At 28.2% G+C, this 14,885-nt stretch overlaps 3 protein-coding genes across 8 annotated transcripts in view; 1 reads left to right on the forward strand and 2 right to left on the reverse strand.

The window, feature by feature from the left end:
- Nucleotides 1-2,168, forward strand: part of LOC123268561 (protein dead ringer) — a 73,867-nt gene extending 71,699 nt beyond the window's left edge. For 3 of the 6 annotated variants that reach the window (XM_044733734.1, XM_044733736.1, XM_044733739.1), the window contains exon 8: nucleotides 1,471-2,167. In XM_044733734.1, coding sequence (XP_044589669.1) covers nucleotides 1,471-2,138 — 668 coding nt within the window. In that variant the 3' untranslated portion in view covers nucleotides 2,139-2,167. Of the gene's footprint in view, nucleotides 1-1,470 lie in introns of all 6 variants that reach the window. The other 3 variants (XM_044733737.1, XM_044733738.1, XM_044733740.1) reach the window with 2 other exon arrangements.
- Nucleotides 2,169-4,388: 2,220 nt separating this feature from the next.
- LOC123268364 (adenosine deaminase-like protein) lies at nucleotides 4,389-11,401 on the reverse strand. Its single transcript, XM_044733355.1, has 7 exons — nucleotides 11,273-11,401; nucleotides 11,089-11,210; nucleotides 10,754-10,945; nucleotides 10,430-10,667; nucleotides 6,044-6,179; nucleotides 5,821-5,921; nucleotides 4,389-4,711 (listed from the first exon to the last, which is right to left on the reverse strand). The coding sequence occupies exons 1-7, from the start codon at nucleotides 11,303-11,305 to the stop codon at nucleotides 4,523-4,525; spliced, it is 1,011 nt and encodes a 336-aa protein (XP_044589290.1). The 5' UTR covers nucleotides 11,306-11,401; the 3' UTR covers nucleotides 4,389-4,522.
- A 231-nt stretch (nucleotides 11,402-11,632) lies between these two features.
- Nucleotides 11,633-14,304, reverse strand: LOC123268366 (ATP synthase subunit b, mitochondrial). Its single transcript, XM_044733357.1, has 4 exons — nucleotides 14,175-14,304; nucleotides 13,790-13,948; nucleotides 13,015-13,367; nucleotides 11,633-11,925 (listed from the first exon to the last, which is right to left on the reverse strand). Exons 1-4 carry the CDS (start codon nucleotides 14,200-14,202, stop codon nucleotides 11,749-11,751), a joined length of 717 nt encoding a protein of 238 aa, XP_044589292.1. The 5' UTR covers nucleotides 14,203-14,304; the 3' UTR covers nucleotides 11,633-11,748.
- Nucleotides 14,305-14,885: the final 581 nt, after the last annotated feature.

The following is a 14,885-nucleotide window of genomic DNA, read 5'->3' on the forward strand; positions in this document are numbered from 1 at the left end:
TTTTACATTATTCTTGTACATCTTCTGACTCTTATACTTATATATGCTTACACTTACTGTTTTTCCATCATACAATTTTCTTTATAAATTATAAATAATTTCAAAGTTTTATTATTTCATTTTTGCATTAATTTTTTTCAACAAATTATTTATTTAATTACATTAATTATACCTTTACTAAAAAATCATATACATATTCATTTAACGCAAAATTTCATCTGGGATAATCACAATGCTTTAATAACTTCACAACGCAATAATAACTTTTGTTAAATTGCACTGTACTTTCTTAAATATTGACATTTTTAAAGATATAAGCTCATCTTGATGTTACACTTATCAAGAGCTTTCATTTGAATACCCACATGCATTTTTGATATATTTTTTATATATACATATATATAAATATATGAAAAATTGATGTAGGTACTCAAATGAAAGGTCTTGATGAGTGTAACATCGGGATGAGCTTATATCTTTAAAAATGTCAATATTTCACAAGATACAAGGTCGTTTCTTAATTATGTTAAATTGCACCGTACTTTTTTAACTATTGACATTTTTAAAGATATAAACTCATCTTGATGTTACATTCATCAAGAGCTTTCATTTGAGTACCCACATGCATTTTTCATATATTTTTCATATATACATATATATATAAATATACAAATATATATAAATATATGAAAAATTGATGTGGGTACTCAAATGAAAGGTCTCGATGAGTGTAACATCGGGATGAGCTTATATCTTTAAAAATGTCAATATTTCACAAGATACAAGGTCGTTTCTTAATTATGTTAAATTGCACTGTACTTTTTTAACTATTGACATTTTTAAAGATATAAACTCATTCCGATGTTACACTTATCAAGAGCTTTCATTTGAGTACACACATGCATTTTTCATATATTTTTCATATATACATATATATAAATATACAAATATATATAAATATATGAAAAATTGATGTGGGTACTCAAATGAAAGGTCTCGATGAGTATAACATAGGTATGAGCTTATATCTTTAAAAATGTCAATATTTCACAAGATACAAGGTCGTTTCTTAATTATATTAAATTGCACTGTACTTTCTTAACTATTGATATTTTTAAAGATATAAACTCATTTTGATGTTACATTCATCAAGAGCTTTCATTTGAGTACACACATGCATTTTTCATATATTTTTCATATATACATATATATAAATATATAAATATATGAAAAATTGATGTGGGTACTCAAATGAAAGGTCTCGATGAGTATAACATAGGTATGAGCTTATATATTTAAAAATGTTAATAGTTCACAAGATACAAGGTCATTTCTTAACTATATATCTAGAGATAGAGCATTGCTGAATGCAGCCTAAATACTTATCACATTAAATTGAGTATTACTAAAAAAAAAAACAATTAAAAATTGCCAATAAAAAATGATTATTAATAGAATTGTACTATACAGGGCTGATGGCGGGTGGACCGCCGGCTGATTTTGACGCTCGCGTAACAGACTATCTGAAAATGCTACACCGAGACTTTCACCGTGGCACAGGAGCAACCTCGCCGCCGATGACGCTGAAGCACCAGGGTTCCCCAGAAGATACGCCCCCGCGCGACACAAGAGAGGCGCTGATGGAGATGTCGAAGCTGACCCTGTGGAACATGTACAACCCTTTGTACGGAGGACTGGCCCAGCCGCCGGTGTCACCGCAGACCTCGCACTCGCCGCACCCGCAGTCGACGAGCCCAGAGCCGCAGAGAGAAGCCCTCGACCTGGGGCTCCGCACATCTCCAACCTCGACGTCGCCGCTCCGCCACAGCTCGCCCTCCTCCGGCGGAAGTCTCCAAGTAAAGAAAGACCGGGACTCCCACGATCCCTCCGCATTCATCTCCCACAAACGGACCCTCTCCGAAGACGAGGGGCCTCATGAGAAAATCCCCGCCCTTCCCGGGACTCATATCAAGATCTCGAACCGCGGAGACGGCAGGAACGGCGACAACTCCCTCGCCGTCAGCATGGAGATCAACGGAATGATGTACCAGGGTGTTCTTTACGCACAAAGCGACAACAATAATAAATCTATCAGTATGAATAATAATAACAACAAAACAAGGAGTTTAGTATCGTGAATTTTCTATTAATTAATATTCTTTTCTTATTTCAATTAAATTATTATAATTAATCGTTAGTTTCGTTTTAAAAAAAAATTTGCTATGATAGATGCTATTTTAATTTAGTTATTAATTATTTTTTAATTAAAAGTTTTAAATTCTCCGGTGAATCCTGATAATTAGTAAATTTTTTTTTTTATCATTCAATTTTATGTTGCTTTTGATTCCATGACAAAATATTTCCCGACAAAATCTCCTTCAGACATTGATAGAAGGATTTGTTTATAATTAAAAATATTTGTTAATATTTAACAAATAAATTATTAGAGAGCACTTTTTAGCCCTCAATAAATATTTCTTAGTATTTAAAAAGATTAATTAATATTTAATAAATAAATATCAGATTTATTAAATACAAACAAATCATTTTAAATACTAAGAGCCAGTTTTTCAATCCAGGATAAAATTTCATCCAATGATAAAATATATCTATACATTTTTTATACTTGCAATAATAACTTTATCCTGGATAAGAGATATTTGATTAATATTAAAAAGTGATCTCTAATAAATCATTTGTTAACTATTAACAAATATTTTTTTATATAAATAAATTCTTCTATCAGTGGACAAAATATCACAACACACAAGCTTATGATCGTGTTGTGCCCTTTTATCATAGATTTTGTGTGTGTTTATTCGAAAGTAGATTAACTCCGAGGATATTTTTTTGGGGGCTGAAATGTCGCGGTACCGTTGCTTTTTATATATACAAAAAAAAAAAAAAAAAATTATTTTACGTTAGAATTAGCAATCACAAATTTTAATAATTTGAAAATGATTATTTTATTTATTTAATTTTTTTCTTTGAATTTAATTTTATTGAATCTCTGTTATTATTATTAGTATTTATAAAAAAAAAATGATTATTTTTATTATTAGTAATTCAGAGGATTCATCGGTAATAAAAAGAGCGCGTGCAATTGAATGAAAAAGCGAAACAATAAAATCATATTTTACTTATATTAATTATATACTTCCATAATATTAAAATTTTTTTTACTCATCTGTACATTTTTTTCTATCCATTTTCATAAAACATCACAGAAAAAATTGATTAAATTTATGAAAATCAATTCAGTAAAATCAAACTTTTCTAATTTATTTATTGTATCATTAATTGACAATTAACATACATAAATAATTAACAAGTGGTAAATAATAAGAAATAATGAATCTTAAAAGCATTAATGATATTAATATAACAAATATTAAATAATAATCCCTGCATTTGATCGTAATTATACTTTTATATAAATCATTATCAATTTGTATATTTTGTTCACATCACTAGCTGATAACTCATCACATATTAGTTTAATTAATTAGTAGTGTTAAAATCATTATTTCTAGTAAAAATAATTATTACTTAATAATAATAATCCTTATATATAATAGACATCTAAAACTATTGTTAAATCTATTACATGTAACGCGACTAAGGCAATCGTTGTCTTGCTTATCGATAGGCTTGTAAATATTTAGTCAGCCAATTAAATGAATTATTAATTATTAATTAATAAATAAATAAAATAATCATTACAGTAAGTTGTATTTTTTTTATTTTTAATTAACAACAGGATTTTTTTCGAGCGTTGTTGTAAGAATATTTATCTTTCGTTTTTATTCAATGCTTGATTAAAATTAAAAAAAATCGCACATTAATTTAGTTTGTTAAAATTTTTTTTAATATTAATATAAATTGTATGTTTTTGATTAAAGGATTAATAAAAATGACTTATGTAATAAAGCTAACAAGGCTAGCCAAAAAAGACTGTTATGTAAGTTTATTGTTTAAACAATTAAAAATCATGTCATTTTTTTAATTTATTCTAATGGAATTATTTGGAATTTAATAATTACTCAAATAAATAATTCATTGCATATTTGTAAATTTATTCACTAGTTTTTTTTTAACCGTATATTAATTTTAATTATTAAATATGAGTAAGGATCTATCGCTGTAATGATAATTATTTAATTTATATAAGTGAGGATGGAAAAATTTTTTTATCCGAGTAATTTAAAACAACTCGGGTTGCTGTGAAATGCAATATTTAATTTTTTATCATTTTAACTGTAAGTTAATTAATAATTATAAAGATTTAATAATAAAGTTAAAAAAAATCCAGGCATTTTGTTAATTATTTTAAATTGTATTGTTAAAATGCCTGAATATTATATACCTTAAAATAAATATATCAAGTATAATAAATTTATTAGATAATAATTAGAACGAGTATAATGTATCAAATATTCTTTTTTAAGTCGCTATTATAAGTTACTTGATTTGTAAATCAATGTACGCTCCATAATAAAGAAAACTTATTAAAATTCAGGTATTATTTTATATTAGTTAGCTTATTGTCAATGGTAGCTAGTAGATTTTCTTTTTCTTGCTGGCTGATGAACGCAAAGTCCACTGAGGACCTCACCAATTTTTTCAAGTCTTCTTTTGTCAAGTTAAATGTATCAGCTGCTAATTTGTACTCAAGAGATAGTGTCGTATTAAATACTCCCTTGTCGTCAGTCTGAAAAAAAAAATCATTTATTTATTCATTTTACTTTTAGTATACACTAGAATTTGAATTTGCGCGCGCAAGCGCGCGCCTGACTGTAGCATTTGCATATATTTTCATGCTTATGATATATTCGACCAATCACGTTACGAATAGTTTGATGCCACATACATTTCATCTCAATTTTATATTAGGACTAGAATTTGAATTTGCGCGCGCAAGCGCGCGCCTGACTGTAGCATTTGCATATATTTTCATGCTTATGATATATTCAACCAATCACGTTACGAATAGTTTGATGCCACATACATTTCATCTCAATTTTATATTAGGATTATATTATTTAGAATTTAAGATTTAAGGTAAAAGACCCAATTATTGACACTGAACTAGTTATTGACACTTGCAATTTTATTTTAATTAAACAAATTGACTCTAATAAATAAAAAATTTGGAAAATCCAAAAGTGCACGCCTCATAATCTCATTTTTTTACAATAAAATTGATTATAATAAAATATAAAAAGCAGAAAACTGCTATGGTTTAGGGGCGCCATAACTCTAAGGTGAGGAAAAAAATACTATAATAAAATGTATATATAGATATACAAAAAAATCCACAGTCATATATTAGTTTTTTTATAAATAATAATTTAACGGCAGTGAATTGAACGCTCATATTAATTAAGAAAATCCGTCGTACGATCATTTTTTCGACCAATTTCCCTGCTACATACACCCATTTATACACGGACGTCCAAAAAAGAGTATGTTTAATGTTATTATTTACTATGTTAAACAAAAAAATTTTTATTGAAATATATTTTATGTGCCTGACAAATTATTTGACTTGATATAAGTGTACTCATATTAACCTGTAAGTGCGATATAAATGACAAAAAATCAATTTCAGTTTCAAGAAAAGTGCTTTTTTCGAAATATCGAGAGTAGAGCACAACCTCAACGCTTCGCTTATGAGGCGTGCAATAAATATAATTTTTGAATTATAAATTTTAAGATAATTGGTTTTTTGAGAACATTTTATTTTTTTAATTAGAATAAAATTGCAAGTGTCAATAACTGGATCTTTTACCTTAATATTTAAACAAATAATTTACTTACTGCAAGACAAAGCGGATGATTCGCTTGATATAAATATAAAAATTGATGTTCTGATAGTGAAGGGACTGTTTCACATTTTAGATTTGATGTAAGACATAATTCTATAAATTAAAATTTGTTAGAGTTAAAATTAACAAACTACAAAATTTTTTTTTATTAAATTATGAAAAAATTTTTTTTATTATAATCATCCACGGATTTTAATATCAAAAATAAATTTTACCAACTGGTATCTTGGATTCAATAAGCTTATTAAATAATTTTAAGCTTCCGCTCAAATTTGGATGAATATTCGTACAGTGACCCAACCTGTCCGGTTTAAATTCCAAAATATCCATTACTTCTTTTTCATTTGGAACCTTTTAAATAAATTTTAATTATTATTATTTTAAATTTTTATTTTGGCACTAAAATAAAAATTTAGTATTGACTTTCTTCATGATCCTTGATCCTCGGATTACTATTACATTAATTATTATTATTATATATATTTTTTACAATTGTAAATTGACTATATTTACAATTGTTATTGGCTATCTAGTCTATTGCACAATTTTTTTCTCTAATTATTTATAATTTTAAATTAGATTATTAATTCCTATTATAATAAATAATATAACATTAACGTATAATATATATTATAATATATATATAATATATATATATATATATATATATATATATATATATATATATATATATATATATATATATATATATATATATATATATATATATAATATTATTAGGTGACGGAATGGTAGTTACGGACAATGTCTCGGATAGCTTAACTGGTAGAGCCTTTGGCGCGTAACCAAATGATCCGGGTTCGAGTCCCGGTCTGGGCTGTCTGAATTATTTTTTCGGTTACCGAAAAATTCCTACTGAGTAAGGTCCCTCCTCCCCCCTTTATCCTTTATTTCCCCAGTTCCCAAATTTGTCTTTAATGACAAATTTAGCTATAAATTATGGCTACAATTATAGCTATAAAAATCATAAACAATTTTTCATTTTTATTTCAAAGAATCAAGTTTCATTCTCAAGTTTTATTCTAGTCTTTAGAAATAAAAATATTGTAAAATTGTAAAAATCATCAGGCGTTAAAAATGTATAGACGGAAGGACAAGAAAATTAACATCATACTATATTCAGAATTGAGTTTGTCATTAAGAGGTAACTGAATGGTAATTCTGGACAGTGTCTCGGATAGCTTAAGGGAAGAGCAGTTAACACAATACGAATAAGAAAAACTTTATTATTTACTTCACTATGTACAGCCCCTGAGGCTTATCAGGTATTAAGAAATATCATTTATGTTATCCTCTATGAGAGCCCGTATGGGCCAGGTAGACAATTTATTTTAAGTAACAGGTCTTACGTTTATACCTGTGTATTATGTTTATGTCTATGTATCAACGATTTAAATAAATAAACGCTTGAATAAAAAAAAAAAAAAGGGAAGAGCAGTTGGCGCGATACCAAAAGATCCAGGTTCGAGTCCTGGTCTTGGGCCGTCCGAATTATTTTTTCAGTTGAATTTATCTCTAATGACAAATTTAAAATAAGAATGAAAAATTGTTTATGCCTGGAATACAGGCTAACAAAAATTATGAATAATTAGAGAAAAAAATTGTGTAATAAACTAGATAGCCAATAACAATTGTAAATATAGTCAATTTACAATTGTAAAAAATAGATATAATAAAAAAAATGCCATTCGACCTCACCTGAAATGGAAGGTAGATTTCATGTGATATGAGATTTTCTTTATTCATGTTATTTAATTTGTTGAATAAAGAATGTTTATGTAATTTTTAAATTTTCAATCCGCAATAACTTTTAAACGAGTTAACCGATTATCACGTAGTTAACAACAATCGATGCAGTTTTTTTGAATTCTATGATGAATTTCAAACCGTGGATTGATCAGATAGAAAATTTCGGAATTTGTTTAGAAAAACGCCCCTGATAGCCACCTTACCTATTATAACTTACTGTCAATCTACGTCCGCAATTTGAAACAAACTTGACGGAAAGAGTTGGCAAAGCGAGCGATTACCTATTAGTTACCCATAACTTACTCTGCAAATAGACGTCAAAACTTGCTGTACAAGTATTTCCGTCAAATTGTAGTAAAGTTGAAAGGAAATTTAACTACAAGTTTGATTGTTAACTTGTATTCAAGTTGCGGCCGTAGATTTTCGTCAATTTGCTTACAACTGTTGTTGAGTGAAGAATTACTGCCAACTTGATGTATAAATTAACAGTAACTGCTGGAAGTCAACACTTACTGAGAAAGCGCTGGCTATCAGGGGCTTTTTTCGATTTTTTTCGTCAACGATATCTCACAAACGAATCAAGCGATTTTGACCGGTCCGGCGGCGATCGACGTAGTTTTTTTATGTCAAGAGCTGATTAGTTTTTGAAATCGGTCGGTAAAGCTGTTTAAAAGTCATTCTAAAAAAACGACATTTGAAAAAAAGTTTTCATTATTTTAAAATTTTTGAATGGCCCATAAAATTAATAAAAATCTTCATAAAGTATAAGTGTTATAGGTCAAATTGAAGGTAATATAATCAGCTTTACCATAAAGTTTTCGGAAATGAGATCTTTTCCGTCAGTCAAAAGTTATTCACGGTTAAAGTTACAAAACTTTAAATTTAAAAAATTTTTAAAATTTTAAATGGCCACCATTTCTAAACTAATTAATTGATTTTGCTCATCTTCGAACTCGACCTCGGTGATTACCCAAAGAATATGTGTACCTAGTTTCATCAAGATCGGTTGAAAACTTTTCGAGATATCCTGATGACAAGGCTGGTTATATTACATATATATACAGGGTGTCCCAAAAGTCACGGACGCCATTGTAGCATCTGATGAAAAAAATAATTCTGATACGAAAATTCCTTAGCCATTTTTCAATTAACCGCATAGATAATTAATTATTAATTAAAAATAACGTCTCTTTATTTGTTAGAGAGAGAGAGAGCGCCAGTGTCCAGTAAAGTATGTGTCAAACAAAGACACAACTAACTGTATGACTAACTAGTTTCTATAGCTAACGTAGTCACACATATTTACTTACACATTCACACGTGCAAGCGTCTTCGTTGGAACGCACTTGACTTGACGCCATATTAAAGCAAATTTTTTTTTAAGGGAGTTGGGAAAGAACGGATAGGGGAAAGGGGGGACCTACTCAGTGGGAATTTTTCCGTAATTGAAAAAATAATCAGACAGCCCAGACTGGGAGTCGAACCCAGATCTCTCGGTTACGCGCCAAGGGCTCTACCAGTTAAGCTATCCGAGACAAGTACTGACTACTTTATTCAGTCACGTATATAGCGCTCTCTCTCTAACGCATAAATAATAGTTTAAAAAACTAAAAACACGCTTTTTATAGAAAACCAAACTAAAAAATAGAAAATAAATTTTAATAAATTTAAATTAAGAATAGTGTTAAAAATTTCAATAAATATAAATTAATAATAGTGTAAATAAAAAATATATTTTATTTTAAAAAGCGTGGGTGCTTTTTAAGATATCAAAATGATAATCACTCTACTCATATCTGTCAATAAAATATTTATAACTATTGACACCATGCACCCCACGCTTTTTAAAATAAAATACATTTTTTATTTACACTATTATTAATTTATATTTATTGAAATTTTAACACTATTCTTAATTTAAATTTATTAAAATTTATTTTCTATTTTTAGTTTGGTTTTCTATAAAAGCGTGTTTTTAGTTTTTAAACTATTATTTATTTTTTACTTTTTAGTTTGGTTTATTTATAAAAGCGTGATTTTTTAGTTTTTTTAAACTATTATTTGTTGATTATCAAAAATATTCAGGCGCGCAAATTACCCACGGAGAGTTACATACTGACAAACTGACATACAAGTGAAGCTAATATAAAGCGTGTAAAAAACCTACGGAGGAAAACACCTGGTTTCGAAATATAACTTCGGGATGGTCATCAGAGGATTCCGGGTTGATGTACGGGTTTATCTGTGCCATTCCCGATGAAAACCTACGGAGGAAAACACCTGGTTTCGAGATATAACTTCGGGATGGTCATCAGAGGATGACTAGGAAGGTCATCACCTGGGTTCTAGGTTGATAATAATCAAAATTTAAATAATATCATTATGGTAGTCTCTTTATGCGAAGGAGAGTTACATACTGACAAACTGACAAACTGACAAACTGACATACAAGTGAAGCTAATAAAAAGCGTGTAAAAAGGACGTTATTTTAATTAATAATTAATTATTTATGCGTCTGATTAAAAAATGGCTAAGGACTTTTCGTCTCAGAATTATTTTGTTTATCAGATGCTACAATGGCGGCCGTTACTTCTGGGACACTCTGTATATATATACATACATACATAAATTTTTTAACCAATGGTGTTTTTGGAACTTATTTGACTAATTATGACATATGATAGTAAAATCAGGTGAAAATTCCACCATGAGGACTAATGCAATAGTTAGATTTCTAACAAAATCTACCTAAAAATAGACTAGTCTTTAGAAATAAAAATATTGTAAAATTGTATTAATTATTATTATTATTTATTTTTTAATAAAAATACCTCAGCGCAGTGCGCAGCAATTTTGAGCCCAACATCTCTGGCACTCTTTAGTAAATTCAAGCAAGCGTCACCTTGAGTTGGATCTCCGCTCAAGTCAATCCCTACGACACACTCCGGATATTTTTTATAATACTCAATAGCTAGTTTTATATTTTCTTCGGCGTCTTTGAAGCCGTTTTTGCGGTTCACTGAAACTAAGAGCTTTACTGTGATACCTGGAGTGGTTTTTTTTGAATGTCTGAAAGCAAATTATTAATAATTATAAAATTGAATGAGTAGGATAGTTCTTAATAATAAGACAAATTTATTTAATTGAAAACTTACTCAATAGCTTTAATGATGGTGTCAATGTACTCATTTTTAGTCATTTTACCCTCGACATACCTTGGAGTGCTTCTCAGCTCCAAGTAAATTACATTGTCATCATTAAATTCATTAATTACGTCACAGGTTGTGATAAATAATGCTTCGGTGGTGTTAGTTAGCGAGTGAACAATATCAAATATTTTAAAACATCTAAAATTAATTATTAATTAAATAAATTTTTTTTTATTTTTAAAATTTTATAATAATAATAACTTGATTCTTTAAAATTTTATTATTTTTTTTAATTTCTTAAAAAAAAAATTAATAAAATAAAAATAATAATAATTACTTACTCTTTTAAAGAAACTGAAGAATCAATTCTACTTAATTCATCATTAAAATTTCTATTATTTAATTCACTCAATTTGCGAATAGTTTTTTGTGACACTGATCCATTTAAATGCGCATGAAGTTCCTAAAATAAAAATATTCTTCCAAAATAAATGTTCTTTAAATATTAAAAAGAAAATAACTTACAAGCTTTGGCAACTTTTGGCAAAATAAATCCATGTCAATATTATGAAATTATTTAAATAAAAATTGTTGCTTGTAACCGACAAAAAAATTACTAAAGTCACTAGTATATAGTGAATTTTATAGGTTACAAAGCGCCCTCTAGAAAAAAAATCTAAGAACTAAAATTAAAAATTACTGTCACTAAAAAATTAATAATAATTTTTAATAAAAAAATTAAACAATAAGTCACTGTCTATCAGGATCTTTATTGATCAATTTTTAATTACCGATAACATGACAGTAAAAATCTTAAGATAAAAATTTTGCAAGTGTTTAGTCTAGTAAATAAACTAAACGACAGAAAATAAAATAATTCATATATAATTAATTAATAATTCTATATTTATATTTTTAATCAGCTTTTTTCATCTATTATTCAAGAGACCAACTTGTTACTTAGCAATTGGATTACAATTTTAAACAATTTACATGAGTGCTTATGATCGCGGAGCGAGGGATTGTAATTCGCTGATACACTGTTGAAGAGCTGCTTTTTCTTGATCTGGTGTGATTGACTTCACCACGTTGTTGATTATCCATTGAGTCATGTGTTTCTGGGCAATTCTGCGCTCGACATTTGCAATTTGCAATTGGTAGTCCAATCGTTTTTTCACCTAAAAAATTAATGACAGTTTTTTAAATAAAATTTAATAATTTTATTCAATATTTAAATTAAAAAAAAAAAATAACATTAAAATTAAAAGTATCTTATTTATTTATTTATTTATTTATTTCCTTATTATAGACCCAACAGCTTACGCCATTGACAGGGTCACTTACATATACAAAATAATCGGTGTCTTTATAAATATGATAAACTTAAAGCTCAAAATAATGACATTGTACGGTGCAACTTACATGGTTATATATAAAAAAAAGGGAGAAAAGTAGATGATTAATTAGTATAATGTTATAATGAAATAAAGAGTTACTGAAACCTGGTAAAGTCTAAATTTTAATATTATAGACTTGCTATTCCCTCATAGAAGTAAGAATAGACGCCAAAGCACCGATCGTAATGGGTTGATTGAATCCAAAGAGATCAAGTGCTCTATCAGTATTATTAGCTAATAAGTTGCATATCAATGCCAATCTGAGCACCGGCGCTGACCTTTCAAAAGACGATCGAGCAGTACGCGTGTAAAAAAGTTGATAGGATCTAGAGTTCCTGGGAGGAATATAGAAAGGTAGTTGTTCAAGAATTCTAGGGCAGTCAATATGTCCACGTATTAAATTTTTTACAAACATAAAGGCAACGCAAATTCTCCTCTCCTCCAGTGAAAGCAAACCTGAGTCTATACATAGCTTGTAATAGTTCACACCAGTCACTGGGTAAACACCGTGTTCTTTAAAACTTAAATACTTGAGAAATTTACGCTGTATTTTCTCAATATTTATGATATGCTTTTTATAGGTAGGAGACCAGATAACAGAAGCATATTCAAGTTTAGGGCGAACCAGTGACATATACAGTACTTTAATTGCATGCAGGTTTGTGAAATTTTTTGTGCTCCTAATCACAAAGCCATCTTAAGAATTTTATAATTTTATTTAATAAAAAAATTTCTTCCAAAAAATTGAATTTTTTTCTCTAAATTCTTTTGACGTAATTTATTAAAAAAAACATTTTTAAAATGATCAAATTTCAGTTAAATTAATTTTTATTAATAAAATAATTATTAAAATTTATAAAAATAACAAACCTCATTGTAAACAGTGAATGCGCGCTCCCGGTAAGAAGCTTCAATCTGCATTTTAATATTCTCTTTCTTGGCATCCATGATCATCTGCTGAGCTTCAGACCTCCATTGCTCTTTCTTCTCGTGCTCAATGGCCTGCTCGTAGGCATCAACGGTGTCAGTACGGGTCCTCTTGGCCGCTTCTTCATCCTTGTCCATCTCAGCGTCCAAGTATTTGGCCATATGAGGACCAGCGTTCTTTACCACGACAATACTCATCACTAGACACGCGATACCGGTGTAGTACTCGTGCTCCATCACATAAAATTCTTTGGATACCAGGTATGTTGACAGTCCCAAGGCGAACATGTACGGACCTGGATGAATTTGTAAAAAAAAAATATTAAATGTCTAGAAAATTATTTTTAAAAAATTTTATTTATAATTTTTTAGACAAATTTTTCTGGCTATAATATATTTGTTAAAAAAATTCTATAAATCATCAAATGTCTCTTAATTTATTTACCAAATAAATAAGACAAAATTAATAATTTTTTTTTTAAATTACATTTATAATTTTTTAATTAAATTTTTCTGGCTATAATTTATTTGTTAAAAAAATTCTAAAAATTATCAGATGTTTCTTAATTTAAGTATAAATAAATTAGACAAAAATTATTTTTAAAAAATCGCATTAATAATTTTTAAAAAAATTTTGACTCTAAAATTAAAAAAAAAATACTTTTTTTATAAAAGGGAGTTAAGAATAATAATAATTAATAATTGAAGTAATACGCACCAGTGTATCCAGTTTTATTGTAGAAAAATTGGAACCATTCCTCTGGAATAAATCCATGACGAACTGGGTCCGGGTGAAGGGGACGAGTACGTCTTTGAGGTTCAATCGCCGACGACGATGCTTGGACACGTGTTAGTGCGGGCAAACGTGTTGCCAATGCTGAAATTTTAAATAATCCAATTAATTAACTAATTTTTATTAGTTATTGTTAAAAAAGTGAGTAAAAATAAAAAAAATTTTTTATTATTACATAATGGAAAATAGAGTGTGTAATATTTACAAAGTTTATGAGTGAAATTAAGCGTGATCTGAATGAGAAACTGATTGAAAAAATGTTGTTTGAGAAGTGACAGATTGAGGAGTTGCTAATTTTTTTAATAATTACCTTTTTGCAGTGCTAATCTTGACAACATTTTTGCTGGTTAATTCTCAGCAGCTTCACCGAGAACTGGGTGAATAAAAAAAAATATGGCTACCTAATGACATTTGTAGGATGACAATGTGGTAATGTTTTATGTAACTAGGTGAGTTTCTAAGTTTCTAGGGAGTTTTTATTTTTTAATAGTAGGTAAGTTATCGTCTGAGTAATTTTTAATACTTACGCGCTTATGAAGGAATCCCCGCTTTTTTTATTATTATTTTAAATATTAAAAAAACTATCAGAATTATTTAAAAATGAATTTTTTATTATTTAATTAATATAAAAATATTTTCAGACTTAAATTTTTCCGCAAAATTAAAAAAAAGCGCTCTGCTAAAAAATATTTTTTAAATTAATTTAAAAAGGGGTTATTTAAAAATTTGCGACTTTTTTACAGTGCAAAAATTTTTTATATAAAAAATAATCTGAATTATTGAAAAAAAAAATTTATTTTTCAAAATAAAACATTTTTTACCAAAGTTCAATTTAATTCCGACAGCTAAAAATAAAAGTTCCTACAGAACCAACGTGAACTACTATCCAAAATAAATTTAACCATAGTTGATATCAACTCTACACCCTTGAAACTACTTTTTCAGCCTAATCGATCCCTCAGTCTCTTACACACAACCCTTCTCTCCCCGTTAGATTAAAAAATTCAATACTCCCCATCCG

This window comes from Cotesia glomerata, linkage group LG7, assembly GCF_020080835.1.
Source record: "Cotesia glomerata isolate CgM1 linkage group LG7, MPM_Cglom_v2.3, whole genome shotgun sequence".
NCBI classification, from domain to species: domain Eukaryota; kingdom Metazoa; phylum Arthropoda; class Insecta; order Hymenoptera; family Braconidae; genus Cotesia; species Cotesia glomerata.